At 40.3% G+C, this 22,243-nt stretch overlaps 1 protein-coding gene across 1 annotated transcript; it reads left to right on the top strand.

Moving 5' to 3' along the window:
• The first annotated feature begins 246 nt into the window (after window positions 1-246).
• On the top strand, window positions 247-20,746 carry DDX18 (DEAD-box helicase 18). Its single transcript, XM_048869558.2, has 14 exons — window positions 247-437; window positions 1,475-1,666; window positions 6,196-6,363; window positions 6,888-7,023; window positions 8,183-8,283; window positions 8,389-8,588; window positions 8,693-8,807; window positions 11,049-11,188; window positions 11,938-12,099; window positions 14,984-15,136; window positions 16,039-16,152; window positions 17,267-17,323; window positions 19,227-19,404; window positions 20,110-20,746. The coding sequence occupies exons 1-14, from the start codon at window positions 329-331 to the stop codon at window positions 20,253-20,255; spliced, it is 1,971 nt and encodes a 656-aa protein (XP_048725515.1). The 5' UTR covers window positions 247-328; the 3' UTR covers window positions 20,256-20,746.
• The last annotated feature ends 1,497 nt before the right edge of the window (window positions 20,747-22,243 follow it).

Here is a 22,243-nt window from a genome sequence, read left to right as displayed (position 1 = left end):
GGGAGGTACACGCACCAGCCCTGGGGAGCAACGGCCCAGCTGCCCCTCAGCTTGGCAGCGCCTGCCCGGGGAGGCGGAGGCCCCGCAGTCTCCCCCGTCACCCCGCTGTGAGCTGAGCCCGCGCAGCCCCACCCGGGCTCAGGGGGCGGGGCCGGGCCCGGCAGGCCCCAGCCCGCTCCCCGAGCGCTGTGTCTCCTCCTGGCCCCTAGAGGCCGCTGCGGGCCGCGCGAGCGGGGGAAGCGCTTCCGGGGCGCCCCGGCTGCTCTGTGCCCGGCCGAGCCCCACGTGCGGCGGCGGCGGCTCTGCCGGACTCCGCGATCGGGGCGGGATGGCGGCGGCCGGGAACCTGCCTATGCTGCTGCTCCGCAGGAAGATCCACAAGCGCAACCTCAAGCTGCGGCAGCGCAACCTGGCGCTACAGGGGGCCGGGCCACCAGGTACCGAGCCGGGCCGGGCCGAGCCGGGGGTGGCAGGAGCTGCCTCTGCCCGTCACGCTCCGGGCGCGGGTCTCTGGAGGCCCGGCTCAGCCTCCCCCGCCAAGCGCCCGGGGTAGCGAGACGAACCCGCCGCGGCTGAGCCAGGAGCGACGGGCCCGGGGCAGAGCTCGGCCGCGGGCGGATGGCCGGGGGGGGGGTGGCGGTCCCTGGGCCCTGCCCCGCTTCTCCGCCTGGAGCTCGCCGGGGGCCGGGGCGCTCGGGTGCCCACGGCAACGCGTGGAGGGGCCGGGGCGATGTTCCGGCTCTCGAAACGGCCCGAGCTCGTTATTTGGTGGTCGGGGTAAATGGTAGCGCGGATCCAGGAACCGTGGTGGCCCTGGCCTCCCCTTTTCAGACGTGGGCCCTGCTGGTTAGCACGAGGGGTTATGAACGCCCTGCGGACACACCCTGAGCCTGCTTGCCAGAGGTGCGGAGCAGGCCCCCTTGAACTCATTTGGCGTTGTGGGTGCTCAGCTGCTCTGGGAATGAGGCCCTGATGAGCTCAAGTTGGACAGTCAAGACCTGAAGTTCACTCCGTCAGGGGCCACTCTTGAAAATGGAGGCGGTGTTGCAGATCTACTTGTTACTGGACCACATAATATTTATAATATATTTATAATAATATTATAATAATAATATAATATTAGCTGAAACAGCTACACCAGCTTCTAAACCAGAGATAAACCTATGGAAGACCAAGTTCAAAGTTAATAAAGTACATGCCCAACTAGTAATCGCACCATCCTGGAATTGTGAATGGTCAGGGCTTCTGGAATTCTGCAGCTCCTAGTGTATTGGCAGGCATCAAACTACTGGCTGTTATTAATACTGTGCGTATTACCACCACGGTAGAGTTCCAGATGCAGTGATATTCGCTAGTGACTAATACCATTTCTGTGACCAATTCCAGTATTTTGATTCAACTGTAAATGTTTGGGATTTTTTTAATTGCCTTCCTCTTTTCTATTCTTTGGATTTGCCATTCCTGCTTTTTTTAGTGGAGACAAGATCTGTGGATACCTCTGAGGAAGCTACGAACAATGTCATTTCTGAGGAATCAGTGGAGGAACTTAAAGTGAAGAATGTAAAGCAACCTCAACTAATCACTAATGGTGAAGTCGCTGCAGAAGCAAAAAATTCTGAATCGAAGAAGAAGAAGAAGAAAAGGCAAATTATTAACACAGAAGAGGGTATGTCATTTTCAGTCTTACTTAAAATGTAATTCTGAATTCCACCCTATGCTGGCAGTAGTATTTTTGAATGGACCTACAAAACTCCTCTAGTATAACCAATTTCTGCAAGCATTGATCTTGCAACTATTCGTAGGGTTGTCCTGAGAATTTTTGGAAAGTTTAGTGTGATGATTCCTAGGGGTTATATCCGGATGTGGCCAATTTTATGTAAACCATATGCTAGAAGACTTCTAGGTGCCCCTATCTCTCTGCTGCAAGAGGAGTGTTACCCAAAGGTTTGTGATGAATCTCTGAATACTTTACTGTTTAAGAGTTTTGAAGGGGCAGGTATCTAAATAAACTGTATATGGTCATATGCCTTAGAATTAATCACAGTACAAATAAAATCCTAACACATGTAGTTGTAAATGTTAATTAGTCATCACAGTCCCCTCTGTGAAGTAAGATGATATTAAGCATTTAAAATTGAAATGTACAGAAAAGTAAGGAAGAGGTCAAGTAGTGTGACAAAGTGGTTAACAACTTTGATCTGGGATCAGAATAGAGGGGTCTTTTAGTGTCCTATGCTTAGTCTACCCTGCCTCTCCCACCACTGAACTATTCCTTACTGTGAAGGGAAGTCATACTGGTGAGGTAGTAGGCTGTAGCTCCCATACCATAGTTGGCTGGAAGAAAGCTTGCCTAGGGGCAATAAGGATAGCACTGAACCTCTGTCCTGAAAATTGGTCTGATGTCTTCTCAGGCTACTCTGTGGTCTACTCTGTGAGTTAAAGGTGTGATTCCCCTACTCATGTATACATATATGTAGTAGTTCCATGAGATCTAGTGCAAGTGTAAATAGCAGTGTAGCCATGGTAGCTCAGGTAGTGGAAATGTGGCTGGGCTGTGCCAGGTACATACCCGCTGGTTTCAGGCAGGTTTGTACTTTGCACAGCTAAGTTACAGTGGATACACAACCGTTTATACTTTTGCTAGCTCTTATTGAGCTACCATGAGCATGTGTACGTGAGCAGGGGAATCGCGCTGCTAGCCTATAGTGTTAGACCTAATCTAAAAAAGTCATGATTTTTACAGACCCCACGTGTCAGCTTGAATAACTCATGATCTTTGCTACCGATTTTTCCCTAAATTTACAACCTAAGTGATCTGTTTCCTATTTTCAAGGCTGCGCTTGTAAATAGTTAACACTTGTAAAGTGCTAGGAGGTTCTCAAATTAATATACGTGCAAAGTAATAAGAACCTGAATATCAGAAATATATTCCTGACAGCAAATGCTACGATAACAGAGAGAATATTTTCTCCAGGTTAGTTGGTGAAGCCCCACCATGTGACACTTTTTTTCAATATCAATCTGGACAAAGCATTAGAAAATACACTTAGGAATTGCACTGAAAGGCCTTAATTCTCTCTCTCTCTCTCACCCTATAAAACTCATGCAATAGAACTTGATGAATGATACCTATGGATACAGTGGACAGCTTAGAGCAGTGCAGCTGCGTCACTATAAACTGTCATAGACTATCAGGGTTGGAAGGGACCTCAGGAGGTCATCTAGTCCAACCCCCTGCTAAAGCAGGGCCGATACCCAACTAAATCAACCCAGCCAGGGCTTTGTCAAGCCTGACCTTAAAAATATCTAAGGAAGGCGATTCCACCTCCTCCCTAGGTAAGGCATTTCAGTGTTTCACCACCCTCCTAGTGAAAAAGTTTTTCCTAATATCCAACCTAAACCTCCCCCCACTGCAACTTGAGACCATTACTCCTTGTTCTGTCATCAGCTACCACTGAGAACAGTCTAGATCCATCCTCTTTGGAACCCCCTTTCAGGTAGTTGAAAGCAGCTATCAAATCCCCCCTCATTCTTCCCTTCCGCAGACTAAACAATCCCAGTTCCCTCAGCCTCTCCTCATAAGTCATGTGTTCCAGTCCCCTAATCATTTTTGTTGCCCTCTGCTGGACTCTTTCCAATTTTTCCAGATCCTTCTTGCAGTGTGGGGCCCCAAACTGGACACAGTACTCCAGATGAGGCCTCACCAATGTCGAATAGAGGGGAACGATCACTTCCCTCGATCTGCTGGCAATGTCCCTACATATGCATCCCAAAATGCCATTGGCCTTCTTGGCAACAAGGGCACACTGTTGACTCATATCCAGCTTCTTGTCCACTGTAACCCCTAGGTCCTTTTCTGCAGAACTGCTGCCGAGCCATTCGGTCCCTAGTCTGTAGTGGTGCATGGGATTCTTCCGTCCTAAGTGAAGGACTCTGCACTTGTCAGTGTTGAACCTCATCACATTTCTTTTGGCCCAATCCTCTGATTTGTCTAGGTCCCTCTGTATCCTATCCCTACCCTCCAGCGTGTCTATCTTTCCTCCCAGTTTAGTGTCATCTGAAAACTTGCTGAGGGTGCAATCCACCCCATCCTCCAGATCATTTATGAAGATATTGAACAAAACCGGCCCCAGGACCGACCCGGGGGCACTCCACTTGATACCGGCTGCCAACTAGACATGGAGCCATTGATCACTACCCGTTGAGCCCGACAATCTAGCCAGGTTTCTACCCACCTTATAGTGCATTCATCTAGCCCATACTTCTTTAACTTGCTGGCAAGAATACTGTGGGAGACCATGTCAAAAGCTTTGCTAAAGTCAAGGAACAACACGTCCACCGCTTTCCCCTCATCCACAGAGCCAGTTATCGTCATAGAAGGCAATTAGATTAGTCAGGCATGACTTGCCTTTGGTGAATCCATGCTGACTGTTCCTGATCACTTTCCTCTCCTCTAAGTGCTTCAGAATTCCTTGAGGACCTGTTCCATGATTTTTCCAGGGACTGAGGTGAGGCTGACTGGCCTGTAGTTCCCAGGATCCTCCTTCTTCCCTTTTTTAAAGATGGGCACTACATTAGCCTTTTTCCAGTCATCTGGGACCTCCCCCGATCTCCATGAGTTTTCAAAGATAATGGCCAATGGCTCTGCAATCACATCCGCCAACTCCTTTAGCACTCTCAGATGCAGCGCATCCGGCCCCATGGACTTGTGCTTGTCCAGCTTTTCTAAATAGTCCCGAACCACTTCTTTCTCCACAGAGGGCTGGTCACCTCCTTCTCATGCTGTGCTGCCTAGTGCAGTAGTCTGGGAGCTGACCTTGTTCGTGAAGACAGAGGCAAAAAAAGCATTGAGTACATTAGCTTTTTCCACATCCTCTGTCACTAGGTTGCCTCCCTCATTCAGTAAGGGGCCCACACTTTCCTTGACTTTCTTCTTGTTGCTAACATACCTGAAGAAACCCTTCTTGTTACTCTTAACATCTCTTGCTAGCTGCAACTCCAGGTGTGATTTGGCCTTCCTGATTTCACTCCTGCATGCCCGAGCAATATTTTTATACCCTTCCCTGGTCATTTGTCCAATCTTCCACTTGTTGTAAGCTTCTTTTTTGTGTTTGTGTGTGTAGCCGTTCTAAGCTGACAGGACAGAGCTCTCCTGTCAACTTTTAATGAATCCACCCCCAACGGGTGGCTGTAGCTATGTCAGCAGCAGAAGCCCATCTGCCAACATAGTGCTGTCCACAAGGGCGCTTAGGTCAGCCTAATTTACCTCACTCAGTGAGTGGCTTTTTCGCACCCCTGAGTGACATGAGCTATACTGACATAAGTGGTAGTGTAGGCATAGCCTCAATGTTTTTGCGTCTCCTGTATGCAGTATTTGTAAGTAAAGACTTATACGTTATTTTTAAATGAAAAACAAGATGACTGTCATTCTATCTGCACAGTCATTTAAGGGAAATAAAGTAATCACTGAGCTTAAAATGTAAATGTATATTAATAGCTAGTGATTTACATATTATAACAGACCTCTTTTTCTCTGAGAGAACTGTACTCTAATGCATATTAAACAGTTATCAGTCTACTTGTTGAACAGGGATTCTGCTTTTTCATCTATTCTTAAAAAAAAAAAAACATTTTACATTAAATACTCCATCCTACATATGATAAAACATTTCAGTATTTCCTGTTAGGAACTTTGCCTTGTAGTTGATTTCCACAGTTAGCTGTGTACCCCCTGTCTTCCTGTTCAGGAGCACCTCTTCCCAACCTTTTACAGCACTTTACTGTATGTAACAACGAGTGTACAGTGAATGTAAACTAATATTTATATCCTATAGGTCTTGCTACCCTAATGCACTTGCCTGCTTTGCAAAGGAAAGGAAGAAACTTTAAACTGTGTGTTAAATTTTTTTATCCCTCCTTGGTTGGGAACACATCAACTGATGCAGTGCTGCCTGCCCTAGCCTGTGGAATGACTTCCTGAAACTATTTTTTTTCCTCCTCCCTATGAGTAGATAAAAAGCATGAACTAAAATGAAATCCCTGCTATATTGAAATCCCTGCTATACATGAATGATTTATACTGGGGGAATAAATATTCCATTATCTCCTTTTTTGTGATAGATATATTCTTTGCAACCATTATTAAGTGTGACTTGTTTGGTATGTTCATTCTCTCTAAAAATAAATTAATGGCAGGTACAGAAACTAAAAAAGCAAAGACTGAAGAACAAGAGGAAGATGCAGACGCGGACGATGCAAAAGATAGCAAGGATCCTGAAGTAGAAGAAAATAACGAGGATCCTGAAGAGAGAGAAGTAATGGATGAGGATACTGAAGGGCCCAGTTTACCTCTTGGTGTAACAGGTAACTTGTGTCAGTTTCCATATCTGTTTTTCTTTTTGCCTAGAGCAAGTTCTGAAACTCTTTAGAGTAAGTCTTTTTTTTTCTTCAAACTTACGTACTTGAAGTTAGGTGTCTTCTCTAAACAGCCAAATTTGAAAGTTTTTGCCATAGGTTTTTCTTGTTAATGTTTGGCAGATATCTGATTCTTCTAAGTTGAAGCCACAAAAACAAGAAGTCGTCCAGTGGCACCTTAAATCTGTTAGTCTCTAAATTGGATGATTTTCATTTGTGAGGGCCTGCTCTTTAAGAGGTTTTATGTCACTTACATGTTCGATTTGTCTTAGTTTCCCTGATTTTCCTTTTCTTATTGGTTGAATGATGAAGTGGTACTAACCTGCATAAGACAACACCACTTGTAGTAATCGGATACAGTAACTTGAAACTTAACTTGTTAATTGCTAGATACATTTAGCCAAATAGCCAGTGAAGGTGGGCAGGTTTTGAAGAAACAAGGTTGAGATGGTTGATGAACTATTTCTCTTCAGGTGCTTTTGAAGACACCTCATTTGCTTCACTGTCTGATCTTATCAGCGAGAACACGCTGAAAGGAATAACTGATATGGGCTTTACACACATGACAGAAATTCAGCATAAAAGTATTAAACCCCTTCTGGAAGGCAGGTAAGAAATAGATTTAAAAAAAAATGTGGAATTAAAATTCCACCTCAGTTTTATCTCCATGAGAAATGCAAACACCTTAAAAGTATATTGGGATTGCAATTCCTCCGTCGTACACAGACTGGCTTTAGAACTCTCTGCTACTGCATTAATGAAAAATTCTAATAGAAATGCTTGGAAAGAATGAGGATTTCTGGTCACACATGAAACTATTGCATACTTTTGCAATTTAGTTTATGTATTAGTCCCTAATACTTATAGGTTATGTTCTCGCTTATTTGTTTATTTAGTCACTTTAATAATTGATGCCCTGCATGACCCCTGCAGGTTCAGGGTCCCATCCCCCCACTCAGGGTTTTACAAATAATGAACATTGAATTTGTTGTTTATTTGGTATTTCCATCTTGTGCATGTGTTATGTTTTGTTTCATTGTGTTCATATTTTATTTAAAAATAAAGGTTTTTAAAAGTATTGGGATACAACCTATTTGGATTGTATGAGTTATAATATTTTTTTAGAAAGTCGTGGGTTTTTTTAGTGATCATGTGTTTTAAGTACTTATATATGGCCCCTGTTACCCAAGTAGGAGTGTCTTCCACATATTTCCCCAATACTTCCATGTACTTCCCAAGTAGAATTAATTTTTCATTTGCTTGCTTTCTTCCCAGCCTTCAGGAGAAAGTTTGTTTGGTTGATAGGCTTGTTTGTTTGTTTCTTGTGTGAGTGTCCATGTTGTGGCTGTATGGTTTGTGTGAAGAAATTGAGGGAAAGCTCAGTAGAAATTAGTATTACATTTAGTTTTGAAAGTGGGGATCTCTGATCTTTGCTGTCTCTTGTGAGGTGAGTTCCATAGTGGAAGTCCAACCCCTGTTAAAGTTCTGTTTCTTGTTCCCATGGAACATAACTAGTGGAATGGCAGTCATGCAGGGGAGAGAGTCTCTGAGCCAATCCCATAACAAGTTGACTGCTCTGGAGACCAAAGTTCTCTGCCTTGATTGGATGGTTCCAGTCACTGTTGACCAGGGCTGTTTTTGAATGGTTAAATACTTACCATTACCAAATCTGAGCTGTTAATTTTTTCCTCTATAAAAGTAACTAAAATATTAAATGCTGGTGATAATGTGAAAAACTAAATATTTTCTTCCAAATTGACACCTACAGAGATATTCTAGCAGCTGCAAAAACGGGCAGTGGCAAAACACTTGCATTCCTTATTCCTGCCATAGAGCTCATCTACAAGTTAAGATTCATGCCCAGGAATGGTAAGACTCTCTCTGTGCTTCCCAGTTAAGTTGACATCATTCTTAGGGAGAGAGGGAAGGATTACTTGGCTTAATTTTTGCTGAAATGAGCAACTTTTTTTCTAGGAACGGGTGTTCTGATTCTTTCACCTACTCGAGAGCTTGCCATGCAGACTTATGGAGTTCTGAAAGAACTGATGACTCATCACGTTCACACCTACGGCCTGATAATGGGAGGCAGTAACAGATCAGCTGAGGCACAGAAACTTGCAAATGGGATCAACATTATAGTGGCAACACCAGGTAGACTTCTGGACCACATGCAGGTAGGTAAAATATCAGGTAGCCTTATGTATTTACAAAACAAAACAAAAAATCCCACCCATACGCAGTTTCTCTGGCTGACTTTGTGTTCATTAAAATCTTGTAGAACACCCCAGGGTTTATGTTCAAGAACCTGCAGTGTCTGGTAATTGATGAAGCAGATCGCATCCTGGAGGTTGGGTTTGAGGAAGAAATGAAACAGATCATAAAACTTCTACCAAGTAAGTGAAATCTGTGTCATTTCTAGAAGTCATGTTGCCTTCTGATCATGTTGTTCAAGGAAGGAGAGAACTAGGAGAAAAGGCTTTGGGTATGGTAGTTTTAGTCTTGGAACGATTGTCCTACACTTTCTAATGCTTGTTCTGACTGACACACACACACACACACACACATTCTTAATTCAGTATATAGTAGCCAGCAGAAACTTTTGTTCTATTTAACCATTTATAGATGAGTCAACTTACCATTGGAGCACCCCCTCATGGCTGGACGTGGGCTAGCAGGCTCTCCTCCTAAAGCACCCCCTGCTGACAGTCTTTTTTGCCTGCAGTGGTCTGCTTCTTCTTGCAACTCAACCTTCTTGCCAGATCATGTTTAGTCCCACCCCATCAGGGATAATAAAGTCTAGCAAAAACAAATGTCTGATCCCTCCATCCAGTCTGCCACCCTCAATTCTGGGTCCAGTGATCCATACTTTTTGTCGGTGCTTTTTTTTCTCAGGGCTTTTATTAGTCCATATCACATTTTCAGGGGCTTTATGCCACCTTACCAGAGGCTGATAGGGAAACCTAGCCTCTCTCACTACACTGGGTTCCAATTTAGGGACCCTAGGACAGGCAGTCAAGGTTCACTCCACCATACTCCTTGCTGTCTCCTCCCTGGACTTCTTCCTACCAAGCCCTACTGTGGACTTTCTCCTCACCTTACAAAATGCTTCCTATTGCCTACAAGTCTTGTCACTCCCTACTACCAGGACAGAGACAGTAGCATTTCTCCCTGCAGCCCCCTTCTGTTCCAGACTTCCTCTCTTTATAGAACCCAGCTGGTTTCATCATTAATTAGGGTTGGCCCATCCCCCATGTGTCACCAGGTGGGTTAATTGGTCTCTCAGAACCACATTAACCCTTTTGTCACCTGTCTGGGGTAGGCACTCTATCAGACCATCATTTATCTGAAGGGGACAGGCTTTTCATGGGCACCTTAAAGAAATAATTTAGCCCACAGAAGTTAATGTAAGAGGTGTCTTTCATTTTTATCTAGGGCATCTTTTGCCAGTGCAGGCTTGTTCCCTACAGTACAGTATTTTCTGACACAATTTAAATGTCGCACACTAAAAGGTTTCCATCCCTTCACTTGGGAGTCTCCTACACATATTCAGAGACTGTACTTCAGGAAGTTTATCCTGATCCTTACCTAATTTTTTTTTTCCTTTTCTAAATTTCATCCTATTACTCCTTGTATTTCTCTTTTATAGCAGGCAGTCTTTCTCAGAACCACTGAAGAACTCTTTCATCTTAGAAACAGAGGAAAACATGAAACAAGTGCCTTTTAGTAAATATGCAATCTGATGTATTTAAGAGTAGTAGCAACTGAATATGTAGTATGTAAAACCAAACATCAGAAGACGAGTAGAATAGTAGTTCATACTGGTAACTAGAGAGGCTAAAGCTATAGGGAATCAATTCTGTTATTGTTCTTTGCGTCATAAATAAAAGGGATTGTGCTTGATTTGCTCCTCCTGCTCCCCCCCCAATACATTTAGACAAGAGTGAAACATTGCAGGATCAGCGCCTATGTTTGTATCCGGCAATGGGATCCATGCAGGCAGCCCCTTATGCACCTGTGCACAGTCCCAGTGAAGTCAGCAAGGCTCGGCATAGGCACAGGGGCTGTCCCATATAGCAAGAGTAATGTGTGTACACATGTAATGTATGGTGGTATGGTATAACCTCTGTACCATGAAATTAAATTTAAAAGGCAAAACTGTGTAAAACTGGTAAAAGAAATACTTTTTTGTGTAACATATTAGTTACCTTGTTGCAATGAATTTCAGAAGTTTTTCTGAGGAGACAAAAGTATTTGATATTTATGTGAATGAACAAATATACAGTTATACTAGCTAGAATTAAAATATGATCTGGTATGATTACTATTTTCCGTGTAAACAGCAGTGCAAATTAATAGTAACATACCTCTGAAGGGAAAGGACTGCTTAGGGTTTATAGGTATTAAATATTTTTTAAAACAAGCATTTCTTTGTAGGTCATGTGTACTACTACATAGTGTAAATCACGTTGATAGTGGTTGTAGTAGAGACAGACAAGATATAGTAAAAACTATATTCGCCCACCCATTGAGGAGAACAGGTAAAACACACACCAGGAACCCCCCAACTGCATCTTGTCTCTACTATTTGCATAATCCTCTGCAAAAGTGAGATCATTTTTTATGAATTATTTCAGAGCGCAGACAGACCATGCTTTTTTCTGCTACACAAACCCGAAAGGTTGAAGACTTGGCTAAGATATCTCTGAAAAAGGAGCCACTGTATGTTGGGGTTGATGATAACAAGGAAGCAGCCACAGTAGATGGTCTTGAACAGGTAAAGTTAAGCAGAAATACTAGTAAAAATAGATGCAGTATGTGCACAAACTACTTCTAGACATCGATTTTTATGTGGATTCTATAAATGTAAAGTACAGTCTTAAAGTGCAGCTGGCCTTTGGTCATCCTGGCTGGACAACTGCTAGGAGATTGATTAAATCTCTCTGGTATTAGCCACCTATAAGGAATTGTTTACATTTAGTAGATGTTGCAAGATACGCAATACCAACCGCTTTTGGATTAGAACGCCAGTTCACAATACTGTGAGGTGAGGAAGGCTGCTGCAGAATTCCAGGTTGTTACTTATCGCCTTTCCATAGATGCCAAAGACTTGATCAGTAGCAGAATTTGTTTTTAAATCATGAGCTTTGAAAAAAGTTCTGAATGTTAAGGACTTAGGAAATAGATAGATAATGTAAGGTGTGTTATTTACAGTGATTAAAAAAGTCTTTGAACATCTTTGTTGTTGTTATAAACAATATAACTTCTTCTTATCAATAATTCCCTAATATACTTCTTCATTAGATAATTTATTAAGTATACTATATGGATGTCAGTTCCCAAGAAGGTAAGACTGGGAAAGAAGGGAACATAGATGTCTGAAAGTTTTGTTTAATATTGCTGTGGAACCAAAGAATTAAAATATAAGTTTTAAAGCTCCATTTGCTGCACTGACTTAATTGAGTTATTTGAAACAAAAGCATATTTCATACATGTTTTAAATAACTGGCTTTGAATGATTTCCAGGGATACGTAGTGTGTCCATCCGAAAAAAGGTTCCTTCTGCTGTTCACGTTCCTCAAGAAAAATCGGAAGAAAAAGCTGATGGTATTTTTCTCATCATGTATGTCTGTGAAATACCACTATGAACTACTCAACTATATCGACTTGCCAGTCATGGCCATTCATGTAAGTATTTTCTTCTGTGAATTTTTGAAAAACAATTTTATTCTCTAGGTTGCCGTTTCAAAACCTGTTAAGTCTGAAAGTAATTGAAAGTTGTTACTCTCTGGCTTTTCCTTGGTTATCCCAGTCTAACAGAGACATATTATTATTGCAAAATCACTGGCATCCTTGCCACTCTCAGGAGAGAGGGCTACAGTTTGAAAGGGCCCAGAGGCTGAATTTCATTACTGCCATTGATGCAACCCCTCTTCTGTGAGCAAAGAGAGGATTTTCAACTTCTAGGGGTTGTTCTTTTATAAAGACTGGATTCACTTTGTGGAGAAAAAATACTATTATGGGAATCTGTTGCCAAAACCCAAGTGCTCTGAAACAGATCATAGAATATCAGGGTTGGAAGGGACCTCAGGAGGTCATCTAGTCCAACCCCCTGCTCAAAGCAGGACCCATCCCCAATTAAATCATCCCAGCCAAGGCTTTGTCAAGCCTGACCTTAAAAACTTCAAAAGAAGGAGATTCCACCACCTCCCTAGGCAACGCATTCCACTGTTTCACCACCCTCCTAGTGAAAAAGTTTTTCCTAATATCCAACCTAAACCTCCCCCACTGCAACTTGAGACCATTACTCCTTGTCCTGTCCTCTTCCACCACTGAGAATAGTCTAGAACCATCCTCTCTGGAACTACCTCTCAGGTAGTTGAAAGCAGCTATCAAATCCCCCCCTCATTCTTCTCTTCTGCAGACTAAACAATCCCATTTCCCTCAGCCTCTCCTCATAAGTCATGTGTTCCAGACCCGTAATCATTTTTGTTGCCCTTCGCTGGACTCTCTCCAATTTATCCATATCCTGCTTGTAGTGTGGGGCCCAAAACTGGACACAGTACTCCAGATGAGGCCTCACCAATGTCGAATAGAGGGGGACGATCACGTCCCTCGATCTGCTCGCTATGCCCCTACTTATACATCCCAAAATGCCATTGGCCTTCTTGGCAACAAGGGTACACTGCTGACTCATATCCAGCTTCTCGTCCACTGTCACCCCTAGGTCCTTTTCCACAGAACTGCTGCCTAGCCATTCGGTCCCTAGTCTGTAGCTGTGCATTGGGTTCTTCCGTCCTAAGTGCAGGACCCTGCACTTATCCTTGTTGAACCTCATCAGATTTCTTTTGGCCCAATCCTCCAATTTGTCTGGGTCCCTCTGTATCCTATCCCTGCCCTCCAGCGTATCTACCACTCCTCCCAGTTTAGTATCATCCGCAAATTTGCTGAGAGTGCAATCCACACCATCCTCCAGATCATTTATGAAGATATTGAACAAAACCGGCCCCAGGACCGACCCCTGGGGCACTCCACTTGACACCGGCTGCCAACTAGACATGGAGCCATTGATCACTACCCGTTGAGCCCGACAATCTAGCCAACTTTCTACCCACCTTATAGTGCATTCATCCAGCCCATACTTCTTTAACTTGCTGACAAGAATACTGTGGATCTTTAATAAAGGTCAGCTAATCTGTTCAACAGCTGGGTCAGCCCTGAGTTCAGAATTCTGACATACCCGTGCCAGAGTTGATCTCTCAAACACCTAAAAAATAATTTTCCTAGGCTCGTAACTTCGTGACTGTCTCAAGAAAATGCTCTGCTTCAGGTGCTTATGATATTGAAATCCAAAACTAGGTATTCTGAACTGAGTTAAGAATAAGTGTATATAATATCTGAACAACTTTTTATCTTGTGAAGTTACTCTGAACTGTAGATGGCCTTTATCAAAACTGGGGTGTATGGAGAGAGAATGTCCATGCCGGAGTAATAAGTTAACCCTTTCAAACCAGCTTCCCCTTCAACCTGATCTTCTAAACATGCATCTGAAGACCAAGATTTCTGTCAGTGAGATGGAGTTGTGTGTTAAAAGGGCATTTTCCATCAAACATCCAAGTTAGAGATTCCAAGTTTGCTCAGTGCAAATGATTTCATCATGCTTCCGTATTGTGGAGATAGTGGAGCTTTTCATTCTCTGTGGAAATTAACGTCACTATTGTTTTTAATTTAGCATTAGTCCTTGCTTAATAGTCTCCGCTTTACTAAGCAAACCACAAGGGTAGGTATTTATATTTGATAGAATTTGCAAAAAGGAAACAATAATTCTTTTTTGTCACATACTTCAGGCACCTCTTCAGTTGGTAATTTTTTTTTTACATTTTGACTTCCATTGCATCCCCATTTGGATAAGTGTTTTTATTTTGTTCTGTTATCACAACTGCAGCCTTAAATAGTTGGGAATATGGACTAATTGTATATTTGATTTAAGGTGATAAATACTTTATGAGACAAACATAATTGAGGAGTTAACTCACCTCAGTGTGTGGTGTTTGTTTTGGGGGTTTTTTTGGTCCTGCTAAGGTCTTTGTGCTGCATTCTGAATGGAAGTGCTAAATCAGAGGCATCTAATCTATCATCTTCTATTTTTGTCTGATCTTGTAATTGTTACTGTTTTACTCTCTGATCCTTCAAACATTTAGGCATATCCTTAACTTTAAGCCCTTGAATAGTCCCATTGCATTGTGTGTTCCAAGGATGGAGCTCTTACTGCTTTAGAATGTACAATGTAACCTCCTCCAAAGTAGCATTTATGTGGCTCTGTGCTGTACATCAGCCTGCTTTGTTTATGCACTATGAAAATGGTTCTGCTTTTAAAAGCCATGGATGTGTGGGTAGGTATGAGTCGGTTAGATGGAAAGATGCTTCAACGCATTGTTTTAAATCTTCTTAGTGTAACCACAGTGTATGAGAATATATTTCTTTGTATACATGTAAAGCTACAATTCTGAAGGCTTTTTTGCAGAATTTTTTTGTGGTTAACTAATTCAATCCTGAATACATTTTCTCCTAGGGCAAGCAGAAACAAACTAAACGGACCACCACATTTTTCCAGTTCTGTAATGCAGATTCTGGAATATTGTTGTGCACTGATGTAGCTGCCAGAGGACTGGATATTCCTGAAGTTGATTGGATTGTCCAGTATGACCCTCCAGATGACCCTAAGGTAACTTGTCTCCTGCAAATGCTTCTGATATCTCTCTCACCTTCCACGCTTTTGGAGAAGTATGGACTTAATTACCCTTCTACAGGAAACTGTTAGGCTCAGGCATGGTTTGCATCCAAAAACTGACTTTCTATTGTTGTTCCTGGAAAAAAGCTTGATTTTACAATTCATGTGCTGAATGCACCACTTATTTGAAGCATTCAGCATGCTTCTAAAATGATTGCCGGTTGGAAAAAGCGCTGTGTCCTTAGACTTAATACTTAGTTAATTCTAAAAATGAGTCAAAAGAAGTATAGGGTTGTATACTTGCCCTTAATTCCCCCTGACAGTTTTTTGTGAGGTTTTTTTTTTAAAGTCACTATTTTCCAGTTTCGTTTTTCTTCCTGTTACTGTGTGAAAGACCCATACAAACAACTGCACTAAGTAATCAAACTGGGGGGCAAAAAGGCAGAAAAATTACTAACAGTAATCATAGGTATTGGTTATAACAACAATAAGTAAAATATTTTCAAATGGATTTTTTTAATTGAGTGTCTCTTCATCAAACCTAGTGCTTCAGGTTTGCAGCGCTTGGTTTCTTTATCAGTAGATTTCAATGTGATGAGCGGAATTTACAGCATTATGGATGAGAGACTCCATAGCTGTATTACTATTAAGTTTGTTTTTCTGTTAGGCTATTCACATTTGCAAGAGTCAAAAGCAGATCCCATTGACCCAGGACCTTGAATCAGAGCATGGAAATATTTATTTTGCATGGTGTTAAATGTTGAGTTTGACCATCATCTGTACTGATATTAGCATATTCTGGAGATAGTAATAGTGTGTTTGTTTTAAAGAAATTACTTGGCGTAAGAATTTTGATTTCAAATTATTACATTTTTAACTATTCTTTTTCCAAAAAGGAGTACATTCATCGTGTTGGTAGAACTGCCAGAGGTATAAATGGCAGAGGACATGCTCTACTCATTTTACGACCAGAAGAATTGGGTTTCCTTCGTTACCTAAAGCAAGCCAGGGTAAAGTCATATGTAGTATTTTACTATGCTGCTGGAATACTTTGATGTAGAAACTGTAATGATTAATCAAGTGCTTCAGTATTTTAACCGAAACCCATTTTATTGCTTAGAAAATGTTTAACTGAATAATTTAATAGAAATGCAAGGTGGCCAGCGCAATAGAAACTACATAATCATTTAAATTCCAGGGTAGCTGGAATCATGTGACAGTGCAGCTTAATGATGTGCTGTAAAAGGGAAAAAATGTTTGAGGGAGTCCTCTACCAAAGCCACTATGTACGTGGTGCTCCGACAAAAACAAGAAAGACGCAACCCTGGTAATATATTCTTAAAAGTCTCTATTTTAAGAAATGGCAGGAAAAAAATCACAAGTTTCAGTCCGTAGTATATCAAAAGGCAGGACAGCTGCTAAATTTACCAATTCGTCATTTGTTTTCTCAGTCCTGAGTCACTGCCATATTTCATTTCCATAAAGGAGAAATGTCCCTTCAATGATGTGCTCTGATTAAAAACCCGATAGTTCTAGAGGAGCAGGAAAGAGACTGAAATGCCTTCAAAATCCTTATCTCAAGCCCTTATTCATATAGAAAAAGTGGTTCACACTTTCCATCGTTTTCAAGTTTAGAACCTTTCTGTGGAAAACCCGTTATTCTCACCCTGGTGATAGAATGCTTTGCACCAAAAAGCCCTGCAAAAATACTTACTGGAACTTTTAAAGGACATTATTTGAATAATGAGAAGAAGTCAACTCTCTGCATATGTTTAACTTGCCTTCCTTTCTGACTTGTTTACATTTGAACATTTTGCTATTTTAATCATAGTTAAAGTGGCAAAATGACATACTGTGAACCACAGTTATATGGATATAAGATATTATACTAGTGTAACTGTGTCCACACAAGGGCATATTACCAGTATTACAGTTATAATTGCTTAGCTAGCAGTCATAGTTATACCAGTATAACTTTTTCTAGTGTAGATGGGGCCCTTAGTTACCGTTTTCTTTAGGTGAATGCTGTAACTCTTACTTACACTTTCTTATATAGGCTATATAATACTGTGTAAGAGTTATCTAAACACCCTTTTTTTTCCTTTTCTTTTTTTTTTTTGCTAGGTACCATTAAGTGAATTTGAATTTTCCTGGTCAAAAATTTCAGACATCCAGTCTCAGGTATAAAGTTATTTCATATTAGTTCTCTGGATTTTTACGTGAAAATGATTATAGGTATAGACTAGCCTGCTCTTACAAAGCAATGGAAGGTTTAAAGAAATTGTGGAAATGTGCTTACATGATTTGAAAGATTCCTCTAGATATTTGCTCTTAAGTGCTAAGCCCTCATGCCTAACACCATGTTATAATTTCAGATACACTGTTTCATTTGAAGTATCAAATTCTGCCCTCATAACATACAAGTCACCTGTCATTGACTTCAGTGAGAATGAATATATGCCTGTTTAGAAACAGGTGTTTTTCTTTTTTATGACAGTTTAATCTGCCATAGTAATTTTAAGTATGCCTTTGACTTTATAAACAGAGGTTTATATTTGTGGATAACGCATGTGTACCTAGCACAATAAATGTAGGGTTTTTTGCCCTTACGGAATAAATGTACCGTGTTCCATTTACTTGTAATGTAATACTTCATAAAAAGATTACTCTGTACCTCTACAGGAACAGGAAAATCTAGAAATGACATTTGTAAATTCTACTGTTTAACTGGCCTGATTTACATGCTATCATAATGCAGTGGAAGATAGATTTCTTTAATGTTCAGATATAAGGTCATGATCATGGAGTAGGAATCTAAGTAGACTAGGCTTTTTTTGTAAATGTGGAAAAAATTCCATGTTGTATGTACATACATTCAGTAATAAAAATGACTAATTTGAATTAAAATTTAGAAAAAAAGATTTTAAAATTAGGAGTGAGCTATTTTTTAGTTATATATAAATTCTGTTTTTATGCACTATATAAATTCAATATTTATGCACTATATAAATTCTAGTTTTATGCAATAATTTTTCTATAAATATGATTTTTCAATTGGCTTGAAGTCCTGAGTCAGCAAGGTCATGGTTTAACCCAGAGTGTTAGAACTGATGAGCTCACCATTCAGTTTGCGTTCTGCTTAAGTTTAATTGAATTTCAGAGAAATGCTCCGTTTATTTTTCAGAAGGTTGTCACTTTTGATTCTAAATGCAGAAACTAGTGAAGCAGTGTATTTGGGCATTGGTGGGTTTTTTGTCTATTATTTTCGTGGAATTTTGCCGTCTCTTCTGAATATGTGGTTAGTTGGTCTTAATCATTCCATTGTATAAAGATTTATAAAGCCATTTTGCAGTAACTGAAATTTCAAATAACTAACACTGAAAGGACTTTTAAAAATCCTATTTAAATAAAGGCATTGAGTCAGCCCTTCCAAAAAGATATTCATAGTTACATGTAATTTGTATGTTGTGACATAAATGAATGTCATTATTTCTAATATAAATTAATGCATACTTAAGGTCAAAATGGACACATTCAAATCTAGAGGAACAGCACCATGGAGAACAATAAGTCTTGTCAATGCTAAATAGTAAAAACCTTCGATTTAAGGAGAAAATTCAGATATGCATCAAGGGAGAAGCTAACATTGCCTCTTTTATTGGTAGAATCTAGCAAAATATGCATCTCTTCGTAGACTGATACAGTTTTGATATTATAATATCTGCCAACCACCTTTGTCCATGAATTCCAAGCTCCCTAGTTTTAAGATATGTACCACTTAAATATAGCTATAAAGTTAAGCTAAAGAGAGTGCATTCAGACAATATAACTCATTACTTTTGCAATACTTTTTAAGGTTACTTTTTGAGGGTATGTAATGTAATTCAATTTGTTTTTTCCTCTGTGATTTATAAAAACACATTGATAAATTTGTATTTTGCTCTAATAGTTCAATTTTACTGAAGTGAATATTCTGGTTAATGTACTCATTGCAAATTCCAAGCAAAATGACATATTTGCTGTATAATTTATAAACGGGTTACAGCCATAATTGGATACAACGGTCTTGCCTTTCTTTTTCCAGCTTGAAAAATTGATTGAGAAGAACTATTTCCTTCACAAGTCAGCCCAGGAAGCATACAAAGCATACATTAGAGCTTACGACTCCCATTCTCTGAAACAGATCTATAACGTCAATAACTTGGATCTACCCAAAGTTTCCCTTTCATTTGGTTTCAAAGTCCCTCCGTTTGTTGATCTCAGTATCCTTTTATCGCAATGTGTCAAAACTAATTTATCTATCTGCTTAACATTTCTAATGTGCACATCACTGAAGTATCTAAGTGCAAATGATAGTTTTACTATTAATTATCTAAGGATGCTCTAACCCTAAGAGAATAGTTTTAAGGAAGAAGTTAACCAGTTATTTTTTGCCAGTTTTAATATTTGTTCATGACTATGTATGTATGGCAGGGAAAGAATAACAGCATTTTAATTTTTGCATATATAGTGGATCTGGGGATATTACATGTATATTCTTGAGAGTAATTTTCTCTTTTACTAATGTGGGATTTGCACAATGAGATACATACTTCAGTGTAATGGTTGTGGCCTATCGTCTAGGGGAAATAAAAGTATAGGGACTGCTTCTCAAATTGTTTCAGAATTACTGGTGGTAAGGGCTCACCCATTTATAGCTTTAGTGTGATCCATAGTGTGAGAAGGAACAGAATTAAACAATTTGGAAGAAGGAAAAATAGAAAACAATCAATGGAATGACAAGCACTAGGTGAGTTTTTAGTTTGACAAGTTTTCTCCACCCTTGCATCCATTAAGTTTTTGCTCTGTAAAATGCCATGAACACTGTGTTGTTCTTTTCCCCTGAAAACATCCCACCATGCTGAAAAGTGTGACAATTAAGTTGGTTTAATGTTTGTTGTCTGTATTCCTTAACCAAAAATTTCCAGATGTGAACAGCAGCCAAGGTAGAAGATTTCAAAAAAGAGGCGGAGGTGGAGGGTTTGGTTACCAGAAATCCAAGAATGTCCACAAATCCAAAATCTTCAAACACATTAACAAGAAAAAGTCAGACAGCCGGCAGTTTTCTCGTTGAAGCTGTCCATTGAAATGGCTTTTGTCATTAAAATAGACTCTCTCTTGGTGAAAATAATCTTACAGATATTTCCTTTGCAAACTGCTCAGGTTTAAGCTGTGCTCTGTTTAAACTTTAAAATTTTACATTTTGTTTCTGGGTATATCTTAACTCATTTCTAAAGCATTTACATAGGAGAAAACAGATTAGGAAAACTAAGTGGTTTTGGAAACTTTAGCTGCAAAGGAGAGGATAGCTGGATGTAACCTTTTTTACTATAAATAAGTTAAACAAATTGTTCCTGAAAATAGAACGCATTTTTCAGTATTTTTTTCCTATAAATATTCTCCCTTTCTTCCTCACTCCACCCTCTAAGCACCCATCAGAAAAGGCAATTCTGAATACAATATGGTTGTGCATAGCAAGAGTCCTTCAGAGTATTCAAAAATTAAAGGGGACGGCAGGTCACTGAGACTATATTTTTACAGCACAAAATAAAAGATCCTTGTTAACTTGGGTCACTGGTCTGCTTTATAAAGCTACAAAACTCCTTGCTTTTTCTAGTAAATACAATGAAGAATATGAAAATTCTTGATGAACAGAGAATTTCTATGAGCATAATGATGGTTTAAAAACACAAGGAAAACACTTTGATCTGTGTATCAGAGTACAAAGGCAAGACTACAAAAGCACACTTAATAGTATATATTATGTGACCTGCTTGAACTGCTTTTTGATATTATGTTAATATGCTAATTTATATTCCAGAGGAGCAATCTGTTTGCTTCAGCATCTTCTCTCAAATTTACATTTAAATTTAACCGTCTCATATAATTTCTAAAATATATTCTGTTAAAACAAGAATATGCAAATAAAACGATACCCCTTAATTTAATTTGTAGTATCCTTTATGCAGAGGGTACAACAAGAACTGTTGCAGCTATATTTTGTAACAGTGAATTATTTTTTAGTAGCCATTCCTTGGATCAGGAATGAGTAAAGCAGAAGATACAGTCACAGAACTGAGAGAATGCAACACAGTGTGTGTAATATTTAGAAAAGTGAAGCAGAGTGTAAATATAGGGAGATCTTGGAATGAGAAGTGGAAAAGACCGAAAATACAGGGGAAGATATAGAATACACATTATTGGGAAGGATGTGAAGGGGAGATAATGAGGGGGGGACGGGTAACCGGTTACGGTTGTAAGAGCGAGGGCAGTAAATTGATTGACAGTATTACTCTGAAAACTGTAACAGCCGTGTTAGTCTGTATTCGCAAAAAGAAAAGGCGTACTTGTGGCACCTTAGAGACTAACCAATTTATTTGAGCATAAGCTTTCGTGAGCTACAGCTCACTTCATCGGATGCATACTGTGGAAACTGCAGAAGACATTATATACACAGAGACCATGAAACAATACCTCCTCCCACCCCACTCTCCTGCTGGTAATAGCTTATCTAAAGTGATCACTCTCCTTACAATGTGTATGATAATCAAGTTGGGCCATTTCCAGCACAAATCCAGGTTTTCTCACCCTCCGCCCCACCACACACAAACTCACTCTCCTGCTGGTAATAGTCCATCCAAAGCGACCACTCTCCCCACAATGTGCACGATAATCAAGGTGGGTCATTTCCAGCACAAATCCAGGTCTTCTAACCCCCCCCGCCCCACACACACACACACACAAACTGACTCTCCTGCTGGTAATAGCTCATCCAAACTGACCACTCTCCTTACAATGTGTATGATAATCAAGGTGGGCCATTTCCAGCATAAATCCAAGTTTAACCAGAACGTCGGGGGGAGGGGGAACAAGGGGAAATAGGCTACCTTGCATAATGATTTAGCCACTCCCAGTCTCTATTTAAGCCTAAATGAATAGTATCCAATTTGCAAATGAATTCCAATTCAGCAGTTTCTCGCTGGAGTCTGGATTTGAAGTTTTTTTGTTTTAAGATAGCGACCTTCATGTGTAATTGCATGACCAGAGAGATTTGAAGTGTTC

Source organism: Caretta caretta, chromosome 11, assembly GCF_965140235.1.
Source record: "Caretta caretta isolate rCarCar2 chromosome 11, rCarCar1.hap1, whole genome shotgun sequence".
Classification (NCBI taxonomy): Eukaryota; Metazoa; Chordata; order Testudines; family Cheloniidae; genus Caretta; species Caretta caretta.
Note: the sequence above shows the minus strand (reverse complement) of the source record. Positions and strands in the feature narration are given on the sequence as shown.

Bases quoted from the DNA above. Each gene is read 5' to 3' on its own strand.
- DDX18 (XM_048869558.2), top strand. From the start codon at position 329: ATGGCGGCGGCCGGGAACCTGCCTATGCTGCTGCTCCGCAGGAAGATC. The intron at 8,284-8,388 runs GTAAGACTCTCT...CTTTTTTTCTAG, and splicing joins AAGATTCATGCCCAGGAATG to GAACGGGTGTTCTGATTCTT. The intron at 16,153-17,266 runs GTAAAGTCATAT...TTTTTTTGCTAG, and splicing joins GTTACCTAAAGCAAGCCAGG to GTACCATTAAGTGAATTTGA.